This window comes from Macaca fascicularis, chromosome 4 (genome assembly GCF_037993035.2).
Source record: "Macaca fascicularis isolate 582-1 chromosome 4, T2T-MFA8v1.1".
In the NCBI taxonomy this organism is placed as follows: Eukaryota; Metazoa; Chordata; class Mammalia; order Primates; family Cercopithecidae; genus Macaca; species Macaca fascicularis.
Genome location: NC_088378.1, coordinates 113,139,241 through 113,166,902, shown reverse-complemented (window position 1 = coordinate 113,166,902; position 27,662 = coordinate 113,139,241). Strand labels below are relative to the sequence as shown.

General features: G+C 34.5%; 1 protein-coding gene across 23 annotated transcripts in view; it reads right to left on the bottom strand.

Annotated features, from left to right (window-relative positions):
• The window catches only part of KHDRBS2 (KH RNA binding domain containing, signal transduction associated 2), a 634,276-nt gene that overhangs the window by 85,797 nt on the left and 520,817 nt on the right, over positions 1–27,662 (bottom strand). For all 23 annotated transcript variants that reach the window (XR_010586373.2, XR_012434458.1, XR_012434459.1 and 20 more), the window contains exon 7: positions 12,223–12,305. Coding sequence is in view for 2 of the 23 variants with exons in the window: in XM_045391082.3 (XP_045247017.2) it covers positions 12,223–12,305 (83 nt within the window). In the remaining 21 variants the exon portion in view is untranslated. The remainder of the gene's footprint in view (positions 1–12,222; positions 12,306–27,662) is intronic.

The following is a 27,662-nucleotide window of genomic DNA, read 5'->3' as shown; positions in this document are numbered from 1 at the left end:
AAATGAACTTCCTGTCACTCCTAATTCCCATATTTGATTACCATCTTGTTACTCGACTTATATTTGTTTAAGTATGTATGTGTATACATGTGTGTGTATTTTTAGAAGGAAATATTAAAATATATTTAAAAAATTAAAAATAAGTATTGTCACTGTATGGTTAGTATATTATCTGGCAGATACAATAATTTAATAAGTGCTTATTTAACTGAACCACTAATCTTACTTTCTGCTGGTGTATTTGGACCAAAAGAAATAATCTAGGGAGACCAGAGAATATAGCTGATTAAAAGCAGCTGCAGTCCACGGCACTCACAGAGAGGAATGAAAGCAGTGAGTGAATTCAGCACCTTCAACTGAAATATCCAGGTTCTCACTGGGACTCACTAGCCGAACAACTCAACTCATGGAAAATGAAGACAAGCAGCGTGGGACAATGGCAGCACAGTGCCAAAGAAACCCTCACCCCCACCAAAGGGAAATGCTGAGTGATTGTGCAACCCCACCCGGGAAATCAGCTTCTCCCACAGATCTTTGAAACCAGTGAATCCGGAGATCCCCTCGTGAGCTCATACAACCAGAGCCTTGGGTCCAATACACAGAGCTATGTGGAGTCTTGGCAGATCAGCCACTGAGGCACACACAGGGACCCAGGAGTTTTATACACTCTGGTCCCAGGATCCCTGGCAAGAAGGGAGATCCATTTGTACATATCCCTAGGAAGGGGGCTGGATCCAGGAAGTCAAGCAGTAGCATTCTGCAGACACCACTTTCACAGCACCTCACAAGTTAAGACCCACTGGCTTGGAATTCCAGCCAGCCAGTGGCAACAGGCTGGAGTTGGCCTGAGTCTGGACTGAGTTCCTGGGTGGACCGGTGGCCACTCTCTTTGTGGCCTGGTAGACTCAGCTGCTCCTGCCTATGGGTTTGGAGAATACAAACAGTCCAGATGAGGAAGGGCTACCCACAATGCAGCACAGCTACCTTGCCGGATTGTGGCCAGACTATTTAAGGAGGACCCTGATCCATTCCCCCTCACTGGGCGGGACCTCCCTGGGAGGCTTCAGCCACTCCAGCAAGGGTTCTGCGGACAGAGATCTGATCTCTCTTTGGGATGGAGCTCCCTGGGAAGGACAGCTGACATCTCTGTGGTTCAGTAGATTCAGCTGTTCCAGCCTGCCAGCTTTAGAGAATACAAACTGTGTGGATGAGGAAGAGTCCCCACCAACACAGCACACCTGCTCTATCAAAAAGCAGTCAGATGCTTCTTTAAGCAGATCCCTGATCCCATTCCACCTCACTGGGTAAGAGCCCACAACAGGGGTCTCCAGCCACCTCCTACAGGTGCATTAGGGCTTTCATCAGGTCAGTATCCTCCTGGGACAGTGCTTCCAGAGGAAGAAGCAGGCTGGCATCTTTGATGTTTTGCAGCTTTCACTGGTGATACCTTCAGGTACGGGAAAAACTGAGGCAACTGGGGTCTGGAGCAGACCCCCAGCAAACTGCAGCAGGACTACAGATGAGTGGCCTGATTGTAAATAAAAATAAAAAAAAACCAAACAAACAGAAAACAACAATAACATCAACAAAAAGAACCCACAAAAACCCCATTCAAAGGTTAGCAACCTCAAAGATCAAAGGTAGATAAGCCCACAAAGATGAAAAAGAATCAATGCAAAAATGCTGAAAACTCAAAAAGCCAGAGAGCCTCTTCTTCAAATGACCATAACACCTCCCCAGGAAGGTCAAAGAACTGGGCTGAGCCTGAGATGGCTGACTTGACAGAAGTAGACTTCAGAAGGTGGGTAATAACAAACTTTGCTAAGCTAAAGGAGCAAGCTGTACATCAATTGCAAAGAAGCTAAGAATTATAATAAAACAATACAGAAGCTGCATTGCACTCCAGCCAGGCAACAAAGCAAGACTCCGTCTCAAAAACAAACAAACAAACAAACAAAAAACAATACAGAAGCTGACAGGCAGAATAACCAGTTTAGAGAGGAACATAACTGACCTGATGGAGCTGAAAAACTCAATACCAGAACTTCACAATGCAATCACAAGTATCAATAGCAGAACAGACTGAATGGATGAAAGAATCTCAGAGCTTGAAGACTATCTTTTGAAATAAGATAGGCATACAAGAATAGGGAAAAAAGAAGGAAAAAGAATGAATAAAACCTCTGAGAAATATGGGATTATTTAAGAGAGCAAACCTATGACTGATTGGGGTACCTGAAAGAGAGGGAGAATGAAACCAAGTTGGAAAACTTGAATATCATCCAGAAGAACTTCCCCAATCTAGCTACACAGGCCAGCATTCAAATTCACGAAACGTATAGAACCCCAGTAAGATACTCCATGAGAAGATCAACCCAAAGACATATAATCATCAGATTTTCCAAGGCTGAAGTGAAAGAAAAATAATTTAGAGGCAAGCCAGACAGAAAGACCAGGTCAGCTGCAAAGCAAAGCCTATCAGACTAATGGAGAACCTCTCAGTGGAAACCCTATGAGCCAGAAGGATTGGGGGCCAATATTCAATATTGTTACAGAAAAGAACTTCCAATCCAGAATTTCATATCTGACCAAACTAAGCTTCATAAGTGATGGAGAAATAAGATCCTTTTCAGACAAACAAATGTGGAGGGAATTTGCAAGAGCCTGCATTGCAAGAGGATTGCAAGAGCTGTGTTGCAAGAGCTCCTGAAAAATACACTAAATATGGAAAGGAAAAACCATTAACAGCCACTGCAAAAACACACTGAAGTACAGACCAGTGACACTATGAAGGAACCGTGTGAACAGTCTGCAAAATAATCAGCTAGCGTCATGATTAAAGGATCAAATTTACATATAACAATAATAATCTTAAAGGTAAATGGACTCATTGCCCCAATTAAAAGACACAGAATGGCAAGCTGTATAAAGAGCCTAGACCCATAGGTATGTTGTCTTCAGGAGACCCATCTCATGTGCAAAGACACACATAGGCTCAAAATAAAGGGATGGAGGAGAATTTACCAAGCAAATGGAAAACAGAAAAAAGCAGGGGTTGTAATCCTAGTTTCTGACAAAATAGACTTCAAACCAACAAAGATCAAAATGGATAAAGAAAGGCATTACATAATGGTAAAGGGTTCAACTCAACAAGAAGAGCTAACTATCATAAATATATATGCACTCAATACAGGAGCATCCAGATTCATAAAGCAAGTTCTTACAGATCTACAAGGAGACTTAGGACTCCCATACGATAGTAGTGGGAGACTTTAACATTGCACTGACAATATTAGATAGATCATCTAAACAGAAAATTAATAAAGATATTCAGGACCTGAACTCAGCTCTGTATCAAGTAGACCTGGTAGATATATACAGAAATATCCACCTCAAAACAAGAGCATATACATTCTTCTCATTGCAACATGGCAATTATTCTAAAACTGAGCACATGATCAAGTAAAACACTCCTCAGCAGATGTAAAAGAACCGAAATCATAACAGTGTCTCAGACCACAGTGCAATCAAATTCGATCTCAAGATTAAGAAATTCACCAAATATCACACAACTACATGGAAATTGAACAACTCATCCTGAATGATTTTTGGGTAAATAAGAAGTTTTTTGAAACTAATGAGAACAAAGAGACAATGTACCAGAATCTCTGGGACACAGCTAAAGCAGTGTTAAGAGGGAAATTTATAGTAATAAATGCCCATATTTAAAAGCTAGAAATATCTCAAGTTAACAACCTAATGTCTCAACTAAAAGAACCAGAGAACCAAAAGCAAACAAACCCCAAAGTTAGTAGGAGACAGGAATAACCCAGATCAAAGTGGAACTGATGGAGAAAGAGACATGAAAAGCCCTTCAGAAAATCAATGAATCTAGGAGCTGGTTTTTTGAACCATTAAAAAAATAGATAAACTGCTAGCTAGACTAAAAAAGAAGAAAAGAGAAAATAATCAAATAAACACAATCAGAAATGTTAAGGGGAATATCACCACTGACCCCACAGAAATACAAACAACCATCAGAAAATACTATAAACACCTAGATAATCTAGAAGAAATCGATAAATTCCTGGACACATATACCTTCATAAGACTAAGCCAGGAAGAAATTTTATCCCTTAATAGACCAATAACGAGTTCCGAAATTGAGGTAGTAATACATAGCCTACAAACCAAAAATATCTCAGGACCAGAATCTCAGATAGATTCACAGCTGAATTTTACCAGAGGTACAAAGATGAGCTGGTAGCATACTGAAAGTATTCCAAAAAATTGAAAAGGAGAGACTCCTCCCTAACTCATTCTATGAGGCCAGCATCATCCCAATGCCAAAACCTGGCAGATATACAACAAACAAAGAAAACATCAGGCCAATATCCCTGATGAACATTAATGCAAAAATCCTCAATAAAATACTGGAAAACTGAGTCCAGCAGCACATCAAAAAACGTATTTACCATAATCCAAGAGGCTTCATCCCCAGGATGCAAGGTTGGTTCAACATACAAAAATCAATAAATTTGGTTCATCACATAAACAGAACTAATGATGCAGAAAAGGGCTCCAATAAAATTCAACATCCCCTCATTTTAAAAACTCTCAATAAATGAGGTATTGAAGGAACATACCTCGAAATAAGTCAGATACAAAAAACCCACAGCTAATATCATACTAAATGGGCAAATCCTGGAAGCATTTCCCTGAAAAACTGGCAGAAAACAAGGATGCCTTCTCTCACCACTCTTATTCAACTTAGTAGTGGAAGTTCTGGCCAGGGCAATCAGGCAGGAGAAAGAAATAAAGCATATTCAAATAGGGAGAGAAGAAGTCTAACTGTATTTACAGATGACATAATCCTATATCCAGAAAACCCATCATCTAAGCCAAAAAGCTTCTTAATCTAATAAGCAACTTCAACAAAGCCTCAAGATACAAAATCAGTGTGCAAAAATCCCTAGCATTCCTATACACCAACAATAGACAAGCAAAGAGCCAAATCATGAATGAACTCCCATTCATGACTGCTACAAAAAGAATAAAATATCTAGAAATACAGGTACCAAGGGAAGTGAAGGATCTCTTCAAGGAGAACTACAAACTGCTGTTCAAGGAAATCAGAGAGGAAGCAGTAAATGGAAAAACATTCCATGCTTATGGATAGGAAGAATCAATATCATGAAAATGACCATACTGCCCAAAGTAATTTATAGATTCAATGATATTCCCATTAAACTACCATTGATATTCTTCACATAATTAGAACAAATATTTTAAAATTAATATGGAACCAAAAAAAAAGCCTGAATAGCCAAGACAATCCTAAACAAAAAGAACAAAGCTGGAGGCATCACGCTGCCTGAATTCAAACTATACTACAAGTTTAAAGTAACCAAAACAGCACAATACTGGTACAAAAACAAACACATAGAACAATGGAATAGAATAAATAACTTAGAAATAAGACCACACACCTATAATTTGATCTGCAACAAACCTGACAAAAACAAGCAATGAGGAAAAGGTTACCTACTTAATAAATGGTTCTGGTAGAACTGGCTAGCCATATGGAAAAAATTGAAACTGGACCCCTTCCTTACACCATATACAAAAATTAACTCAAGATAGATTAAATACTTACATGTAAAATCCAAACTATAAAAACTCTAGAAGAAAAGCTAGGCAATACTATTCAGGACATAGACACAGGCAAAGATTTCATGACGAAAATGCAGTTAATATCATAATGACAGGATCAAGTTCACACATAACAATATTAACCTTAAATGTAAATGGACTAAATGGTCCAATTAAAAGACAGAGACTGGCAAACTGGATAAAGAGTCGAGACCCATCAGTTTGCTGTATTCAGGAGATCCATCTCACATGCAGAGACACACATAGGCTCAAAATAAAGGGATGGAGGAAGATCTACCAAGCAAATGGAGAACAAAAAAAAAAAAAAAAAAAAAGCAGGGGTTGCAATCCTAGTCTCTGATAAAACAAACTTTAAACCATCAAAGATCAAAAGAGACAAAGAAGGCCATTACATAATGGTAAAGGGATCAATTCAACAGGAAGAGCTAACTAACCTAAATATATATGCACCCAGTACAGGAGCACCCAGATTCATAAAGCAAGTCCTTAGAGACTTACAAAGAGACTTAGACTCCCATACAATAATAATGGGAGACTTCAACACCCCACTGTCAACATTAGACAGATCAACGAGACAGAAAGTTAACAAGGATATCCAGGAATTGAACTCATCTCTGCACCAAGGGGACCTAATAGACATCTACAGAACTCTCCACCCCAAATCAACAGAATATACATTCTTCTCAGCACCACATCGCACTTATTCCAAATTGACCACATAATTGGAAGTAAAGCACTCCTCAGCAAATGTACAAGAACAGAAATTATAACAAACTGTCTCTCAGACCACAGTGCAATCAAACTTGAAATCAGGACTAAGAAACTCAATCAAAACCGCTCAACTACATGGAAACTGAACAACCTGCTCCTGAATGACTACTGGGTACATAATGAAATGAAGGCAGAAATAAAGAAGTTCTTTGAAACCAATGAGAACAAAGAGACAACATACCAGAATCTCTGGGACACATTTAAAGCAGTGTGTAGGGGGAAATTTATAGCACTAAATGCCCACAAGAGAAAGTTGGAAAGATCTAAAATTGACACTCTAACATCACAATTAAAAGAACTAGAGAAGCAAGAGCAAACACATTCAAAAGCTAGCAGAAGGCAAGAAATAACTAAGATCAGAGCAAAACTGAAGGAGATAGAGACACAAAAAAACCTCCAAAAAATAAATGAATCCAGGAGTTGGTTTTTTGGAAAATGCCAAAAGCAAATTGCAACAATGGCAAAAATTGACAAAAGATATCCAACTAAAGAGCTTCTTCTTCACAGCAAAAGAAGCTATCATCAGAATGAACAGACAGTCTACAGAATGGAAGAAAAATTTTGCAACCTATCCATCTGTCAAAGGTCTAATATCCAGAGTCTACAAGGACCTTAAACAAATTTACAGGAAAAAAACAAACAACCCCATTAAAAACTGGGCAAAGGACCTGAACAGATGCTTCTCAAAAAGAATACATATATGTGACCAAGAAACATGAAAAAAGCTCAACATCACTGATCATTAGAGAAAAATTGAAACCAAAATGGATAACATTTCACACGAGTCAAAATTGCTATTATTAAAAAGCCAAAAAACAACAGATGCTGGTGAAGTTGCAGGCAAAAAGAAACACTTTTACACTGTTGGTGGGAGCATAAATTAGTTCAACTGTTGTGGAAGACAGTGGGTTGATTTCTCAAAGACCTAGAAGCAGAAATACCATTTGACCCAGCAATCCTATTACTGGGTATATACCCAGAGTAACATAAATCATTTTATTATAAAGATACATGCACACATATGTTCACTGCCACACTATTCACAATAGCAAAGACATGGAATCAACCTAAACCTAATCGCCCAACAATGATAGACTGGATATAGAAAATGTGGTACATATACACCATGGAATACTAAGCAGCCATAAAAAGGAATGAGATCCTGTTCTTTGCAGGGACATGGATGAAATTGGAAGCCATTATCCTCAGCAAACTAATGCAGGAACAGAAAACCAAAAACCACATGTTCTCATTTATTAAGGGGGAGCTAAATGATGAGAACACATGGACGCACGGCGGGAACAAGACACACTGGGGCCTCTTGGAGGGGGGCTGTGGAGGGAGAGAGGGCATCAGGAAGAATAACTAATGGATGCTGGGCTTAATACCTAGGTAATGGGATAATCTGCGCAGCAAACCGTCATGGTACTTGTTTACCTATGTAATACACCTGAACATCCTGCACATGGACCCCTGAATTTAAAAAAAAGTTGAAGAAAAAAAAAAAGATTTAGCTACAAAGATATTAATCATATATTATATTTGTTTAGAGTTATAAATAATTAAAAATAAGTTAAACATTTAACTGTACTAGAATGATTATATTGTGATCCAATCATACAATGAAACAATCTACAGCCATTAAAGATTATGTTGTAGACATGTATTTATTAACATAGATAGATGTTCTTATGTGCTGGTGAGTTAAAATTAAATTTAAAAACAGTTTGTAGTATATGATTTCAAATATAGGTAGATGTATTAACACACATGAAAGATAGATAAAAAGATGACACATTGATAAACAGATACTCCAAAAATGTTCACAACAGCTATTTCTGGGTGGCTGTATTTATCTTCTTCTTTATTACTATATTTTCTTTTTAAAAAAACTTTTACATTCAGGAATATAAGTGAAGGCTTATTATTAAATTAGTTCAGCCATTGTGAAAGGCAATGTAATGATTCCTCAAAGACCTAAAGTCAAAAATACCACTCTACCCATCAATCCCATTACTGGGCATATACCCAAAGGAATATAAATCATTCTATTATAAAAACACATGCATGTATATGTTTATTGCAGCACTAGTCACAATAGCAAAGACATGGAATCAACCTAAATGCCCATCACTGATAGACGGAATGAAGAAAATGTGGTAGGTATACACCACGGAATACAATGCAACCATAAAAAAGAACAAGATCATGTCCTTTGCAGGCACATGGATGGAAGTGGGGGCCATTATCCTTAGCAAACTAACACAGGAACAGAAAACAAAATACCACATGTTCCCACTTATAAGTGGAAGCTAAATGATGAGAACACATGGGCACACATTGGTGAACAACATACACTGGGGCCTTTTGACCTTCAGGAGGAGGGAGAGAATCAGGAAAAAGAACTGATGGTATGAGGCTTAAAACCTGGGTGATGAAATAATCTGTACAACAAACCTCCACGACAGATGAATGTTTTCATTTCACTTGGGTAAATACTGAACAGAAGAGTTGCTGGGTCATATGGTAAATGTAGGTCAACTTCATAAGCAACTGCCTAGTTGTTTTCCAAAGTGGTTTACAGTATTACATCCCTATCAGCAATATATGAGCATTGCTGTTGCTCCACATCCTCACTAACATTTGATAATTCAATCTGTTCAGTGTTAGCCATTCCACAATCTGTACTAGTATCTAATTGTGGTTTTAATTTCAAATTTCCTAATGAATAATGATGTTGAACATGTTTTAGATTCTTACTTGCAATTTGTATATCTTCTTTGGTGAAATGTCTTTCAAATTTTTTGCCCATTTTTTAAAAAGTCAGGTTATTTATCTGATTCTAAGGTTTTAGTAGTTTTTACATATTTTGGATACAATCAAAGATATTCTTTAGAAATAGATATTTTGCTAATATTGCTTCACAGCTTGTAGCTTGCCATTTTATTTACTAACAGTGTCTTTTAGAGAACAAAATTTAATTTTGATAAAATACAATTGATTTTAAAAAATCTAAAGGCAGGCATTAAACATCTTACCTAATAAGAACTCTAGTGTGTGTATCTATTTCAATTAGAAAATGGCATGATATTAAAAAAAAATATTTTTCACAGAGTTTTCTGAAAAAATAGTTTACTAATTAATGCATTTACTCATTTTTCATGTATTTATTCAACAAATCTTTATTGAGAACCTCTAGTGTTCCAGAAACCGTACTAGTATTGAGGATATAATTTTGACCAAAATAGGCATTTTATCATTATTGTAATATAGACATTAGCATCACTGCAACTAATTGCATCACCTACTTTCTTTGTCCCTCTGGCTTAACAGTAAAGTATCAGAGAAGCACATAAATATTCTGTCAGTAAATATGATATATGTAATTCTGATTTTTTTATTCTCTTTGAGGAATGAGGCTCTTATTTTGTATCCCCATAGTGTAGAACATATTAGGCTCGATATTCACATACTCAACAATTATCCCTTCAGTGCGTATCCCATGAAAGACCTCGTACCTGGTATTGTGAAAGACATGAGGCTGTATTAGAAAAGGATTTGGAACAAATAGTGAAAGTGATAAGGGACATGTACACAAATAATCTCAACGTAAGGCAGAGAAATAAATGCTATAGAAAAGTAAATATATGGTGCTATTGGAATTCAGGGCAGAAACATATTATTCCCCAAAACACAATAAAGAAAAGACTTTTTAGAAGAGTTGGTTTTTGAGCTGGGGCTGGAAGGATGGGAAGGATTTAGCTACAAAAATTGAGTTGATAGGAAAGGAGACAGGGAAGACAGCAGAAGTGTGTAGAAAATGTCCCTTTACATATAAATTATACTTTATTAAAGCAAGTTTTATTCTAAAATTATTGTATATAGCCATTACTATGTGTGTGTGTGTGTGTGTGTTCAATAATTCCAATATTTATTTTTCAGATATTCAAAGCTAAATTATCTTAATCCCATATTTTTCTTCTTGTTTCTTAGGGTCAGTTAAGCCCACTTAAATCTCACCATAAGAGAGAGAAAGTCCCTCATTTTCAGAAAATTATTCCAAAATGTCTTCTTTTTAAATGTAGCTCTATAGAGCTGCATCAAGAAATTATTTTAGTCTATTCTAATTGTGTTTGTCGAGTATGGTAACCACACTTTCTATCAAGGGTTTCTGAAACTAGTTATGGAACTTTGTTATCACTATTTTTATGTGCTAATGTATAATGATAAACTAACAATTTGATTGAAAATTTTCACAGATGGTCTAAACATGTAGCCAATTTGCATATAATACTCTATTCAGTATCTGTAATGTGATGCAAAAATTACCCTAAGCCTAAATAACTGTGTTGTTTTCCAATATGTAATTGGAACAATTAAGATATTACCGCAAAAGCTCTTGGCTCATGATGGCTTCTCTATTTAACTTACTACAAATTAACCAATTATTCAGTTTCAGTGATGGTCATTTCTACAGTGATAACTTAAGTCATACTTAGCTTTAAAGGTATCAGTTCACACTTATCTCTCATTGCCCACAGTATTCCCTCTAAATAAAATTTCCCTTCAATACTTTTACTGTGCTGTCACTCACGCCATGGAAAACTCAAACTTCCTCAATACGTGTAGATTTCTTCTAATCTATAATGACCTTAAAGTTGTTTCTTTTTTGCCACTTCCCCTCACTCAAATATTACTTAAGTCCTAAAGGAGGTTTATTAATTAAGTCTCCATCGGTGCCAATAAAGTTGGCCAATAAATGATCAATGCTATAACGATTTTGCAACAATAAGTTCCATTGGCTTCTGTCAATCACATAAATGGGAGACTCACTTAACTATCACATAGGCCCCTTGTATTTTCCTATGAAATTTATAACATTTTAAAGAAGAAAACCTGTGGGTGATTGAATCTTCTAAAAATGCATTTGTTTTACATCTATTTTATTCATAGTTAACAAAAATAAAAGCCAGACTCAAACATTACATTATTGTATTGCTTCTTCTTACAAGACGTTCTAGAGAAGGTAAAACTGTGGTAACGAAAAACAGATAGTTGGTTTCCAGGGCCTGAGGATGAGGTAGAAGTTGACTACAAAGGGCCATGAAGAAGCATTTTTGGATGTGAAAATGCTCTATATCTTAACTTCGGTGGTCGTTACACAGCAGTTTGCATCTGCCAAACATATACAACTATATTCTAAATGGGTAAATTTCATTATATATAAATAACATCTCAATAAATCTGACTTTGAAGAAGTAAACAATCATTTATATCCCAAATTTTGGGTCAGTCTAAAGAGATATATTCAACAATCAATATGAGATCTATCAAGAAAGCAAAGGAATGCTTGATTCCCTAAGATGTTTCAAGTATTTCCCTCTTTCCAGAGTACCAATGACATTTTATTATCTTTTACAAATCAATATGACATTTTAGGGAAAAAACAGCTACATTGAACAAGTGCCTTACTTTTATTATTGTCTTTTTAAAAAATCTAAAAATAACATTTAGTTAAATGCAAGCTTATTTAATGAATTGATTGGTTACCATAATCATCTAGTCTCAGAATGACACACTACTATTTCTTTGTTTGCAGTTGCAAGGTTATTATAGTTTACCTCTCACAGTCTGGTAAGCAACTTAATAATTCAGAGAGATAATGGAGAAAAAACACTACTAGAAATCCTCACATGATATAATTGACATTCAGATTCAAGAAACAAAATTAATAAGAGATAATTCGGAGAAGGCTGCTTTAGATAGCAAATGCCTTACCTTTGTGTTTGGGTCGCATAGCTGTTATCATAAGCTTCATAGGTCTGGTCATCATATTCACCCCCGTAACCATCATCATAACCCTGAGACAAAAAGTGGTAGAAACACCTGTTAGCAATCAATTTGATTAACTTTGATCTATTTTCAGTTAGCACAATTTTACACAATGTGATCTTGGTTTAGATTTTATGTTGGGTAAGTAACCACATATCACATTTTACTAGATTAATAATTCTCAAATAATCTTAAATAATATTTCATTGGTCAGGTATTAATGTTTATTAAACTCAGCATGTCACTGAAGCAGCAATACTTATCTAAGACTTATTTACAATTTTCATCAATAATAATGACTAAGAAATTCAAAATAAGTTTTTCTATTTGGGTATACAAGAACAACTGTGATAACCTAATGGTGGTGTTAACATGTTTGTTACTACCCCACTGGGAGTTTTTCTTCTCCTTTTAATAATCACAATTAAGACAGAAACTATAAACTACAGGATCCTTAAATTGTAGTCAGCTTTCAGTAAAAATTATGGAGTCATTGCTGATTAAAATAAATAAATAAAAGAAAAAAAGAGGGAAGAAAAAAGGAAAGAATAAGTGAAATAAAGACTTTGTGGTTGGGCCTGGTGGCTCACGCCTGTAATCCCAGCACTTGGCGAGGCCAAGGTGGGCAGATCAGCTGAGGTCAGGAGTTCGAGACCAGCCTGGCCAACGTGGCGAAACCCCATCTCTACTAAAAAATACAAAAAAAATTTAGCCAGGCATGGTGGTGTACACCTGTAATCCCAGTCACTCAGGAGGCTAAGGCAGGGGAATCACTTGAACCTGGGAGGCAGAGGTTGCAGTGAGTTGAGATTGTGCCATTGCACTCCAGCCTGGGCAACAAGAGTGAAACTCTGTCTCAAAAAAAAAAAAAAAAAAAAAAGAAAGGAAAAAAAAAAAGACTTTGTGTACATGTGTACATTATATGATTTTTAAATCTAATAAGTAAAATAATGTTATGTGATGAGATTTATTACTCGAGTAAATTACACTAACAAGCTACTGCAGATTTGTCATAGCAGCATGTTCAAACAAGCTAGTAATTATACACTCCAGTTATCAATCACTCTGAATGATTTAGTTTTGTTTCTCTTTGTGGTCATTAATTTTAAACACTAGCCATCCATCTCGATTATTCCCTACTTCTGGAAAAACCTTCAGGTTTTCTGTGCCTGGTGCTGGTGAATCTCTTTCCCTGGAATACAATTCCACCCTCCACCCTACCCTACCACTTCATAAATTCTTTTCATTTCTGGAGGCTTACAAATCTCTCTTCATCGTGTTCAAGAGTTTCAGTAGAAAATACCTACATGTGAAATCTTTGACATTAACCTTGGCTAACACTTTTAAGTCCATTTAATGAAAAGACTAATATATTTATCAACTTAACAAACTTCTAAAAATTTTATTTATTTCTTCATTTTCATGTGGTTTAACCTTTATATAATGCTATTATTTACATATGAAGTTTTAATGTTCTACAGTTAATTTTAGTATTTATAAAATAATTACATGCAGATTATTTAGAAATAATACAAACAAGCTTATGTCCCAAAATAGTAGTTCCTTGTCATGTTCTCCTTTAACCTTCAGCTCTCTTTCAGTATTTGCATTGATTATTTTAGTATTTATTTTTGTGTTATTAAGTAATACAGCTAAGTGATTGTTGTTGGATTTATAAATTTTGTCATTTTCTATTGACTGTCCATTCAGGTTGTTAAATTTAGTTCTATTATTTCCCTTACTTATCTTCCCAATATAGTTTCATCATAATTTTTTATTAGTCAATATTAATATTATTGAGTGACAATACATAATTGTATCCTCTTATGACATGAATTATTTAATATAACTCTGTTTTTATTCTCATACACCTTTTCCTTTCTTCCAAAGTTGATAATTATTCATTCATCTTATTATTTTCTTGGTTTTCCAAATATTTAGAAATGCCTCCATCAGTTGTCCCAATGGTCATATTAAACTAGTAGTAATATTTCTAAGATTCAAAGACATCAGCTCATCCATAATGTTTTTATGTGTAACATGGAGACTATGACTGGAAGAACTGTGTCATTGCACTCTGGTCCACATTGATGAATTTCTAAGCCTGAAGGCCAAGGTGTTTTCCTAAGGCCTCTTTCACTATCGTTGGTATTGAATTTCCTTTGGCCAGATTCCATCTTTTCCTTGCTTTAATTTCTTGCTGAAACATCTCTTTCAATAACCTCTATTAAGAGACATTTTGGAGAAAAATATTTTGATTCTTTTTTGCTTAGCTTTACACTGCCCCCCTACTCACTGTAGCTTTTCTGTTTTTATTTTTTGGTGATAAATTTCAATTATACAAAAGTTGGAACAAGAGGTCAATGGAAACTCATCTACCCTTCACCTAGATTCAACAATTATTGACATTTTGTCTTATTTGTGTTACCTTATATATACATTTTTTTAAGAAACCATTTGCAAATTAGCTCCAGAAACATGATATTTTATCCCCAAATACTTCAGCTTTTATCTCCTGAGTGTAGGGACATTCTTCTACATAAATATATTATTATTACTCCGTAAAAATCACAATAATTTCACATTACTGTGAAGTCCCTAGTTAAATGTTCCCTAGTTAAATTGTCCCAAGTATTTATGAATTTTATAGCTATTTTAATCTTGCATAGCTATTTTTTAAAAATCAGAACCCAATAAAGAATTTTGAATTGCCTTTGATGATTATATCTGTTTAATGTTTTTAGAGCTAGCATAGTTCTCCAACCTTTTATTGCTTCCGACTTTTTTGAGTGGTCCAAACCAACTGTTTTGTACACCACCCCACATTCTGTATTTGTCTGATTATTCTCATAATTACATTCAGATTTAATATTTTTGAAAGAATGTTACATATGTGATATTGTATTGTACATTTATGTTACTGGAAATTTTTACATTGTTGTCTCATACTTAATTGGTTGGGTGGAGAAGTCTAGGCTGAAAAAAATGACTTTTAATCAGAATTTTGAGAGCTTTGGTACAATACTTTTTACTATTCCATGTTAAAGTTGAGAAGTCCGATTACTTACACGTGACCTAGATTTGTTTTGTCTCTTTTTTATTTCTTCTGGATGCTTTTACAATTTTATCTTTGGTGTTCTGAAATTACAGCATGCAATGCCTTTGTGTATATAATATTAATATTGACTAATAAAAAGTTATGATGAAATTACTTTGGGAAGATAAGTAAGGGAAATAATAGAACTGAATTTAACAACCTGAATGGTTGTGTGTGTGTTTCTTTTCATTCATTGTGTTGGGTGCTCAATGAGCTCTTTCAATCTAGAGGCTTATATTCTTCAGTTGTGGAAACTGTCTCTCCATATTTTTTTCTTTCTTCCTTTTTTCTTTTTTTTTTTTCTTTTTTTTTTTTTAGAACCCTTACTAGTGAGATTGAGTCTTCTGGGTTGGCACAGTAAATTTACTTTTTTGTCCTATATGATATCTCTTATTATTTTTGTTACTTCACACACACACACACACACACACACAAACACACACACACACACACACACAACTGTTAGGATGTGGAGTGGATGTTTTGTGTTCTCAGGTATAGTTTAAGCATGCTATTCCTAGCCCAAGGTCTCATCTCCTTTGTGGCGGGACAAGGGTTAATATCATAATTGGAGCTTTCTGGAGCTGCAAGAGTGAGGGCAGTCCAGCACTCTATCCTGAGGATCCACCTGGTCAGTTGTGAGGACATCCACAGGTGCTCCAAGGGGTGCAAACTTATTTTTAGGAATCAGGCTTTTAGTCCTTCACCAAGATTATAGAAATATGGCTTCACTCACCTTTATTTCTTACTCAGGACTCAAGATCTCTAGCTTCCAACAGGAGGCAAGGCAGTTTTAATTTGTTTGTTCTGTTCCACTTTATTTTTGTGTTTCTATTTCTGAGCAGGGAGGTACGAGAACCAGGGATGGCAGTAGGTACTTGTCTTCAGGGCTCCAGGGCTTCTGAAATCCCTATGCTTCCCCCATTTCCATCTGTTGAAATGCTACTGATTCCTCAAGGTCATTTTACATAATATCATCTTCAGAAATCTTTTCCTCTTTCTACTAACCACATATTATTAACACTTAGTTCTCCAAATTCCAATAGCCTGTTGTTTTGTCTCATTGTTCTTAAAATACCTAAACATATACTGTATTTATTTTCTATAATTTTCTCTCTTTTTAGAATTGAAGCTTCTGAAAATCAAGGACTATATCATAGTTTATAACCTTTTTGATGTATTATAGTACTTAGCATAGTTTATTACATAGAATAGTAATTTAACAAATATATATTGAATTGTTAAATTAGCCAAAGGAGACTATTCTTATCCACTGTAGATATGGATTAACATAAATTAATCACCACTAAAAGATAATTGTTTCAAATAATAAATACATAGAGCTATTGTCTCTATTTATGAAGAATATCTTTACTATTTGGCTCAGGAAGATTATTTCATTTTACTCCCTCACTTACTCTTTTACTTCTTTAAATGTTACACAGAAAATCCACAGAGTAGATGGAAATCTTTCCTGTTAACCTAAAATTTCATAAAGCATATATAGTGCAATGTTCTCCAAATATCTGTACTTACTGTAAAAGGGACAGTAAATGTGGATATTTTTCTAATACTTGATGTATTTTTAAAACTATCATTTTATTAAGAAATGTGTATGTATATATTTATAAATATATATGTATGTATGTAAATGTATAGTACTACAAAACGGTAAACTATCATTAGACAACCATCACAAAATGAAAAGCATCGCAATGTTTAAGATGCCAACACTGCATCCTAAATGTTAAAAACAGACTGTAAGTTATTCATTGGCATATTCTTATTGCATAAATCAGATCGTTTTCCTAATGCTAGCACTAAGGAAGTAGTAGGTGGATTTCTGAAGAAGTGAGAAAAAAGCAAGAGTGTTCTAGCAGCTAGGGCAGGGAGACAACTGCAGAGCCATAAAAGGCATGGACTCCGGCGTTATTCTGTCTGCATTCAAATCCTGAATCCAAATAAGATTCCCAGATGTGGAAACTCATAAGATGTAGGGAAGAGTAAAGATAGAACATGGAATGTTTTACATAATACAGTTTTTATTCAGACCAATAAAGTTATAGAAAAAGAAAACCATAGTTCTAGGAAACCATATTTATGTGGTTTTCTTAAGACAAGCAAAAATATGCATTGTGCTGATGATGGTCTAAGGTAAATCACTAAAATAGACATGCTCCCTAAAAAGCCAGTCAGTATCTGCATGAGATTTAAGTTGAATATGAATATGCAATTAAGAAATCAAAACATAAAATATCAAAAATTCTGAAATGATACTTTTTCCATTTTTGCTTCATTGTTTTTGCTGTTTGAAGAAATTACTGTCTTATTATGTCCTGGCTTATTAGTATATTTCTACTAAAAAATACTACTTTATGGTACTGAAGTTATCAGAGTCCCAATGTAGAATTTCCTCAAGTACAAAAAGCACATCTGATGTGTCCAGTAAAAGAAAACTTCTAAATAAATTAACAATTTTAACTTTACTTTCTTTTAGCTGTAGACAGATGATTTGATATCTCCCACAAAAAAGAAAATACTCAAGGAGATATGATTCATTCCTCTCTGGAACATGGTCATGAAAAATATCTCTTCTAAGATTTCTTTCTATCTGTGAAGTTATAAATTCTTTAGTTTTCTATTCTTTGAGTCAAACAAGACAAGTCCTTACAGGATCCTTGTGAAACATAATCTCGAGTACTTCCTGAGTATTTGCTAAGTCCTCTACAATATACTTAAGGCACAATGTGAAGTGTGGGTCTAAAATGAAGACCTGAGCTATAATGAAAGAAGGCAATTTCTTTGTAGCTTGCTATGAATTATAGACCACTTTATGCATTTGGGTATTGGGCAAGCAGCATACAGGACAAATACGTGTTACCATAAACACGTATCTTTACAAAACGAGCCCTTGTCAAATCTACTCTGGAAAATACATTTTTTTGTCTTTAATATGCCTACTAATTTCTCAAATTAATGAGGTCATTGACTTAAAACACTTATTATTGAACTATGATTTCCAATTTTGGGTTGTCAAATCTAATACTGGCTCTGCATATGAGCTTAAAATAATAGTAATTCATCAGATGTTATATTAACCACTGAATTACCTATTATCCAGGCATTAAACAGAAGAGAAGATTCAGACATAAATCCTATCTTTGAGAAGTTCTTATCCAGTGTAGTTCTGGTAAACGCTTAATAACTACCTCTCCAAAAAATTGTATGCACATGTGTGTATATGCACATATACATACAAATTACTGACATAAAGCACAGGATTTATAAATATAGAATTTATTATAAATTCTATAAACATATAACTTCAGTGTGACTTGCAAAATTTTTTGCAAAATCCACTATAAGTTTTTATAATTGTATTGCCACAATAGAATCCCAATACATCACAGCACAGATAAATGCTTGCTTATTATCTGATTCAGTAATGATGTTAATGTTATTGATAAACATGTAGGGTTCTGACATGACTGTTATTTGACACTTTTATTTATGTTTATTTATGTTGACCAGTAAAATGACCAGTAAAATTTCACCAGTAAAGTGAAACCTCAAATACATATGTCAGAATTTTACTTGTTTCTTAATGATAGGAGCAACTTTGCTCTGAATTAGACAATGGTTTTGACATACTGGAATAGTATTTCCTCAATTTTGTGTTCCATTTACAATGTAAAGGCTACAGGCATAATACACTTTTAAATAAATAAAGTGTTCTGAATTAGACAATGGTTTTGACATGCTGGAAGAATATTTCCTCAATTTTGTGTTCCATTTACAATGTTAAGGCTATAGGGATAACTAACTTTTAAATGAAATCTGCATTAATAACATTTTTTCCATAGCTTTCTTACATCTAGATAATGAATAAAACAAAAAGTCAAGTCCTGGCTTTTAGCATTTGCCAATATCTGTAGTGTAAAAACTCCTATTATAGCTGATTTTAAGCTATCACCATGTTACCACTGAAAACACATTTGGGAAGAGGTGAACATTAACACACCATTATATGTTATTTCCACCAAACAGATACACTAGACATAAATAACCGAAAGAGCACAGATTCTAACAGATACTCATGAGTCTGTAAATGTTTATCTTCAATATAATCTATTTAATTCTAAGTTATGTAATTTAATTTTTAATAATGACTGTGTTTAACAATCAATTTACAAAACTCCTACAAATTTTACAAGAAATCTTGTGAGCCAGTATGAGTCACCTCTGCTCTTGGTTACTAAGAGTATGTAACAGGTGCTATGGAAGCACACTGGAGGAATGGCTAAATAGGTCTGAGGATTTCAAGGAGAATTTCTCCAAAAATGTATTGTTTGAGATTGGTGTTTCAGGATAAATAAATGTTTTTCAGGTGGACAAGCAGGTAAATGAGAGCATTCCATTTCCAGGTGCACCAAGTGTGAATGCATGGCATTATGAAAATAAATTGTGTTTGGTGAGCTGCTAGTAGCTGGATCTAACTAAAGCACAAAATGTCTAAGAAACAGTAGGGAGTTGGACTAAAGAGCAGAAGGGGTCAGGTCTGAATTGTTTTCTATAACTTGATAAAGGGTTTATCTGTATCTAGTAGGCAAGGAGCCATTGAAGGGTTCCAGGTGGCAGAACGACAAATTTAGATCAACATTTTATATATTTTATTTGACTCAAAAATAAAAATTACCAGGGCTTTTTAGAGTAGGCTCCATTTTCCCACTATTTTCTTGAACATGTTATCATAGTTACTGTGAAGTCCCTGAACGATAACTCTAACATCTGAATTACCCATGACTATTATTTTCCTCTTAGTTTTTATTATTTGTTAATTGTTTTCAACATTCTTATGGCTTTTCACTGAACTGTTGATATGGTGTAAGGAAATTTGTGAAAGCTTTGGCTGATGGTATTTTCTTACAAAAAGCACTAAGTGTTTTCTTGCCAGGTCATTAGGATAGGAACAGGTAACCGTGATACCATTAAGAGTTGGTTTCAGGCAGCTGAATATACGGGTTTGAAGCTTAGACAGTTTGAGCTAGAGATATGGCTCTGGTAGTCATCAACATATACATGGCAACCATAATAACCACCATTGTGCACAGTGTCCACTGAGAAGAGAAACTTAACTTACAGAAAGCTCTACATGAACACAATGTTCCAAGCACTACTTCCCCTCTAGATGAGGGCACAGGTCAGCTGTAATAAATATATTTTGTACAGAAAGACCCCACTTAAAAAAATCAGTCTTGAATTTACACAAAAGATATTATTTCTTTAAAGGCCTTATTAAATCCCCATGCCAATGTTTTTTTTTTTGTTGTTGTTGTTGTTCTTGTTTAACGGAGACCTGTGAAAATTTCTGGCTCTTCTTTTACGTGCATTACTACCCCATAGACACAGAATCAAAAAGTTCCAAAAAGAAAAACAATGGAAACATAAACAGAATATATGTTAAACTACCTGTAGATGGAGCTTTTCTAATCAGCACTAGTTTACAGAGTCTAAGATATTTGAAGATTGCTTGTAACTCAGAAAAGGGAATCATCACATAAAAACAGTTTTGAAACATCTCACCACATATTTAGAAAATAAATGTGTTTTGAAACTATTATATGACATCACTGACAGTTCAGATAATTTTTAAAAATCATTTCAACTTTTATTCTAGATTAAGGGGGTACCTATGCATGTTTGTTACATGAGTATACTGCATTATGCTGAGGTTTGGGGTATAAATAGTCCTATCACCCAGGTAGTGAGTATAGGACTCAATAGGTAGTTTTTCTTTACCTATTTAAAAAGTCAATTAGGACCACAGGAAATTGCCATTTTTGTAAGTCAAAAATTGTCAAATGTTGGTAATTTCCTAAGGTTCAACGTAATGCTAATATTAGAAACTGTGAAATTGGCACATTTTTGTCAACTAAAGAGAACAAAAGTGTCTTGTGGTACCGGAAAGTTATTGTGGCTTCTAGAAGAAAATAATGTAGAAACTTAAATGATATGAAATGTCATCCTGACTCTGTTATATACCCACATTTTCCGTAAAGAGTTTAAAAATTAACAGGTCTTTGTGACAGATTTAGCATCTGTTCATTATTTTCATTTGGATTTTATTTTCTAAAAAAGGTCAGCAGGTATTACAATAAAATACATAAATTAAGGGAAGTAATGTGAAATATTCTTATACAATTGAGAGAAAAATAAAGTGAAGAAAGCAATAATAATCAAGAACCATAAAAGATTCTATAATTAAGTAATTTAATTATGAGGGTCAAGATAATAAATTGTCACCGAAAACTAAAATGCTAGGCACAAAAGCGATTTGCAAATGCTGCCCTTTAATATTATTGAATGTAATTAACAGATCAGATAGGAACTTAACATTTAAGTTACTTTACGAAGTGTGGTTAATTCTTAAAAACACGTCCCTGTCTTAGCTCATTTAGACCATAAAATGCATAGAATGTCTACTTCATATATGATCTCTTGTTACTACAAAAGCACTTCATGGTAATAATTAAAAATTTAAAACATAAAATATTACTAAAACAAAAACTAACTGTACAATGCCAATATTTTGATAGTTAATATTTCTTTAGGATATAAATTATTAATGCTTGTGTAGCCTCTTGACCATAGGTTACTTATGTATTTCCAAGAAAAAATATTTCCATGTATTTTTTCTTAAAAATGTTACATTCTGTCTGTGATATTGTTACATTCTCTCTCTGATATTGTATAATTGAGTTTCTGATAAAATAAGAAATACTTTAATAGTCTCTTCCATCTCTTTTTTCCCATTGAAAGCGTGACTAGATTGCTGGCTTGGGATAATATGGCAATGGTTACTCCCCAGTATGCAGCTTTTGTTGCTGATGCAACATGAGAACTCATTATGTGTTCAAAACCATATGAGAGCATAAAGGTCCACATCCTCATTGAGGTCATTAAACCTAACAGTTTAGCTCTGTAATTAGGCAATATACTTAAATCTTTGGAGTTTTCTATAGAAATCAGAAAATCAGTCTCTAATAAAAGGAAGCTATTCTGTACCTTCCTTTCCTATGTTGATTGTAGCTGCTAAACAATTTTCCCTTATATATGTACACTCAATATGAAGGCTGGAAATTACATATTTCTGAAATCTAGATTCTTTGGAAATTAAAAGTTCCCCTGGAACTATAAGACATTCTCTGACAGCCATGCATATGCAACCCAGTATTCTACATTAAGAAATTAATCTCTGAGGAGGCTAATGCTAACTTTTCAATCAGCCCAGTAAAATCAAATAACAAACCTCAAGGACACTTGTGGAAGTTGTATATATTTAAAAATAAAATTAATAATATCTCATTCAACTGAACACCATTCATAATCATATATAACAAGCATGCACTGGGAGATCAGTAAGAGCCAGTATGTGAAGCACTCACATACAGCCATTTTGTTAAAAACCAAAATCAAGGCTATATGGCATGTTCTGCATCTTTACACTTACTTAACAGATCAGGAAAATGAGAAATAATTTCACAAGACCACAGTCCACTAGGAAGTGTCTTGGCTACAATGTAAACTCAGTTCTCTGGCACTGTCTAGTATTTAATCTCTAGTTGCTTTACTAAAGGCCTAATATCATTAATGGCAAAATATAATTCTCATGACTTTTTAAATAATTTCAGTAAGTTTACAATAATAACACAAACACAATTTGGAATTTTACCTGTTAAAACATATACTGAAGAAAAATGAAAAAAATATTTGGGGTTAATAATTTTGTATTATATTTTTAAAAATCAGTGTTTTATCTTTAAATTGATATGCAGTTTCATGAGAATATAAAATGTAAAGAACTATGCATATCTGGAATTTTAATGTACTTTAAGTTAATAAGCTAGTCTATTACTGTGTCATGGATGCTGGCAGAAGACATAACTCTTGGGTCAAAAACAAGGGACTTTATTATTCTCAATAAATTAAAAGTCAAACCTTCATATTGGCTTGCCCCACATCCCACAGGGCAATGCAAGTGGGTCTAGGTTAGATTCCTGTACACTCAGTGGGTTGTATTGCAGGGTAGGAACAGTGAGCTCATGGAATTTAAAGTAAGTGGAAGCAAACCTGCTCTTACTTTGCGGATAGATGCTACTCTATTCTTTATGTTGCTAGCTGCAAGCACAGTCCTGAAAAATCACCCCGGTAAAGAGTAATTAGGGCATTGTATTCTTGGCATAACCAGCCAGAAAGTGCAAGGATGTTCAGGTTCCATAGCAAATTGTGTCTCCTACCAAGAGATGAGCAAAACACATGAAAACTGGGAGTCCTTCAAAAGTGATTTGCTGTATTGAGGAGGGAAGGGCAGATGGTTATACTGTTTCCTTATTTGATATCTGCAGCAAATGACAATATGTGCCTTTACTTTTATCTCTTCAGCAAAATTTACCATGCTTTATCCTTTTTATTCTGGATTCCCTTTGTCTTCTAGAGTTCTATATAACATTTTACCCAAGGGCAGGACAAGCCAGTAATCTTTTCTTATTAGGAGAAACAAACATTGTCAATTGTGAGATATTATCTCCTAACAAACATGGCTATTTTAGTAAGACTACACAGTTCCTACAGAATATTAAGATTTATTACCGTAACTTTCAAATCTGTTTTCCTTTTTTTGGAAAGAATGACTGAAAATTAATTTCAATAGTTTTACAAGTTATTTTTGGTGATGAACACTATTTAATGTGATTTAGGTTTCCAAGTAGGTGACTCTTAATCATGAACAGCTGAATTAATTTCCTGTTTAAAAAGGAAGCAATATAATTAACAAAAGTACATTATAAACTCTAGATTAAAAAATAATAAAACTTGGTGCCTGGTGGGGACAAAGGAAAATTTGGCTATTTAGAGATTGCTTCTAGGCTATAATTAAAATGAGATATCCTGAAACATTTTAGCAATTTTTCTCTAGTATGACATGAAAGGATGTTAACTTTGTGTTTTTTGAAAATATTCAGTTGTCAGTAGGTTTCCCTCTACTCCCATTTTTATAAATGCCTTTTAATACCTTAGAAATCAGGTAGCAATCTGTTCAACCCAGTTAATGAACAGAACTATGACTAATGAAACTGGAGTTTAGAGTAATGAAGTGGTAGTTTGCTAATGGATCTATTTTAAATGTGTTCGTGCTTTATGTACTTCATATTGTAGGCATCCTTACTGCTCCAGGATAGAGCCCAAAGCAAAGGCTGTAAAAACTCAGTGGCATATCTCTTAACACCTTCTAACACACTCACCAGAAAGAGACAGATAAAATTGTTAATGCTGTCATGACTAAGAACAAGATCAAGTTTTAGAAGCCAACTCATGTTTTTCACTTCTAAGTACCAAAAGGTTAAAGATGAATAAAAGGGCATAGGCATATCTTACTATATTTCTAATCATAGAAATCCAGCAGACTGGCCACACAAGAGGAGAGCTGTTGTTTCTAAAAGGGTCTGTTTTAATGCCAATTACCTGTATAGTGCCTTGAGGTTGCTCCTGTGTGCCTTTTATTTTATTTTATTTTATTTATTTGTTCACACCTTTAAGTGGCATTAAAAATACTTGCTAATTGTGTTCTCCTTAACTATATCGTCCTTAAGAGCAAAGAGTGTGTGTCTTGTATTTCTTTAGAATTTGCCCTATTTCCGTTGTCCCACCAGTCACTTAGACTTAGTACTTACTTTTTTTCCCCCCAAAAGATTTTATTTTATTTTATTTCTATTTCACTTTAAGTTCCAGGATACAAGTGCAGAATGTGAAGGTTTGTTACACAGGTATACATGTGCCGTGGTGGTTTCCTGCTCCAATCCACCAGAAAGAGACAGATAAAATTGTTAATGCTGTCGTGACTAAGAAGAGGATCAAGTTTCAGATGACAAGTTTAGAAGACATCATCTAGGGTTTAAGCCCTGCATGCATTAAGTATTTGTCTTAATGCTCTCCCTCCTCTTGTCCCCCACCCCCAACAGGCCACGGTGTGTGTTGTTGCCCTCCCTGTGTCCACGTGTTCTAATTGTTCAACTCCCACTTAAGAGTGAGAATATGTGGTGTTTGGTTTGCTGTTCCTGTGTTAGTTTGCTGAGGATGATGGTTTTTAGCTTCATCCATGTGCCTGCAAAGGACAAGAACTCATTAATTGTTTATGGATGCATAGTATTCTATGATGTATATGTGCTCCCACATTTTCTTTACCTAGTCTATCATTGATGGGCATTTGAGTTGTTCCATGTTTTTGCTATTGCAAATAGTGCTGCAATAAACATCCATGGGCATGTGTCTTTATAGAAGAATTTATATTGATTTGGTTATATATCCAGTAATGGGATTGCTGGGTCAAATAGTATTTCTCAGTGGTATTTCTCAAATAGTACTACTCAAGATGGATTAAAGACATAAATGTAAAACCCAAAACCATAAAAACCCTAGAAGAAAACCTAGGCAATACCATGCAGGACACAAGCGTGGGCAAAGACTTAATGACTAAAACACTAAAGGCAATAGCAACAAAAGCCACAACTGACAACTGTTATCTAATTAAACTAAATAGCTTCTGCATAGCAAAAGAAACTAGTATCAGAGTGAACAGGCAACCTACAGAATGGGTAAAATTTTTGCAATCTACCCATCTGACAAAGGTTTAATATTGAATCTACAAGGAACTTAACAAATGTAAAAACAAAAAACAAAAACAAAAAACAACAACCCCATCAAAAAGTGGGCAAAGGATATGAACAGAGATTTTTCAGAAGAAGACATAAAAAGTTCATCATTTCTCTGTGTTTCATATTGCTATGTTAGGACATAAGAAACGAAAGCTTAAAATGTTGTCATCATCATAGCTGATCTGATTCAAATTATCTAATTCAACCTGTGTTAGAGAATGAATTAGGAAAACCAGAACAAAAACAACATAAGAAAACAATATCCCATAATGATTCCTGCCACACTTCTTGGTGTTATGTTGGTTGTTGAAAAGGAATTTTATAGCTTTTAAATAAGAGTATGATGATATGATGCACCTATTTAATATTTTTAAATTTTTGCCCACAAAATACTTCAGTTCTGATCTTTAGTAATATTTTTTCAATTAGAAAGAATTTAAGAACCAATCACTTCCATTGATAAATATAAAGCAATTTTTACACATTATTTCACACAACTATTAGTTTCTAATAAATTATGCATGACAAATGCATATCAAAATGAAGTAATTAATATTCTATAAGCCAGTTAAGTAATCTTCATTTTCATGGTGGCTATTTTTCTATTATATGGTACCGAATGTAACAAAAATTCCTTTGTTATCCTGAAAGGAAGGCATTTCTAATTGCTTTGGGATTCTTATGATTAGAAACATATTAACAATGCCCTTGTAGTCATCTTTAACCTCTGGTACGTAAGAGTAAACAGCATGAGTTGCTTCTAAAATTTAATACTGTTCTTAGTCATGACGGAATTACCAATTTTATTTTCCCAGAATGTTGTTTTCTATTTAGCAGTGCTGGTTAACAGATAAAATGTAAATGTTCAGGTTAACTAAGTTATTAATAATAAAGTATTTTTATATTATTTGAATAGGGAGGGGCCTCACTGCTTACTTAGGTTTAGTTCTGATCTTTAATTTTTTTTTTTTTTTTTTTTTTGAGACAGACTCTCACACTGTTGGTTGAGCTGGAGTGCAGTGGTGTGATCTCAGCTAACTGCAACCTCTGCCTCTGGGGTTCAAGCGATTCTCCTGCTCAGCCTCCCAAGTAGCTGCAATTACAGGTGCCTGCCACCATGCCCAGCTAATTTTTTGTATTTTTAGGAGAGACGGGGTTTCACTATGTTGGACAGGCTGGCCTCAAACTCCTGACCTCATGATCCGCCTGCCTTGGCCTCCCAAAGTGCTGGGATTACAGGCGTGAGTCACCACAACTGGATTTAATATTCAATTTTTAAAATTACTCTCTCCTACACTGGTAAGGGTATTTATTTACTTATTCATTTATTTATTTATTTTTGATAGCTCAGGCTTTGCTTAGGGCTGATGACTTAGGGCTACCCTGGAAACCACCAGTCCTGGAAGCCCACCAGGTGAGCAGGAAGAGGCTCTCTATCAATATTGCAAACTCAACAGCTCTACATTAAGTTTCACATAAGATGTCTTTGAATAATTGTATCTGAAAAGTTTTCAAATATGTTAGTGTACAACATTCTGCTGTATTAATAAACATTTTTGCATATTCTATTGAAACTACCA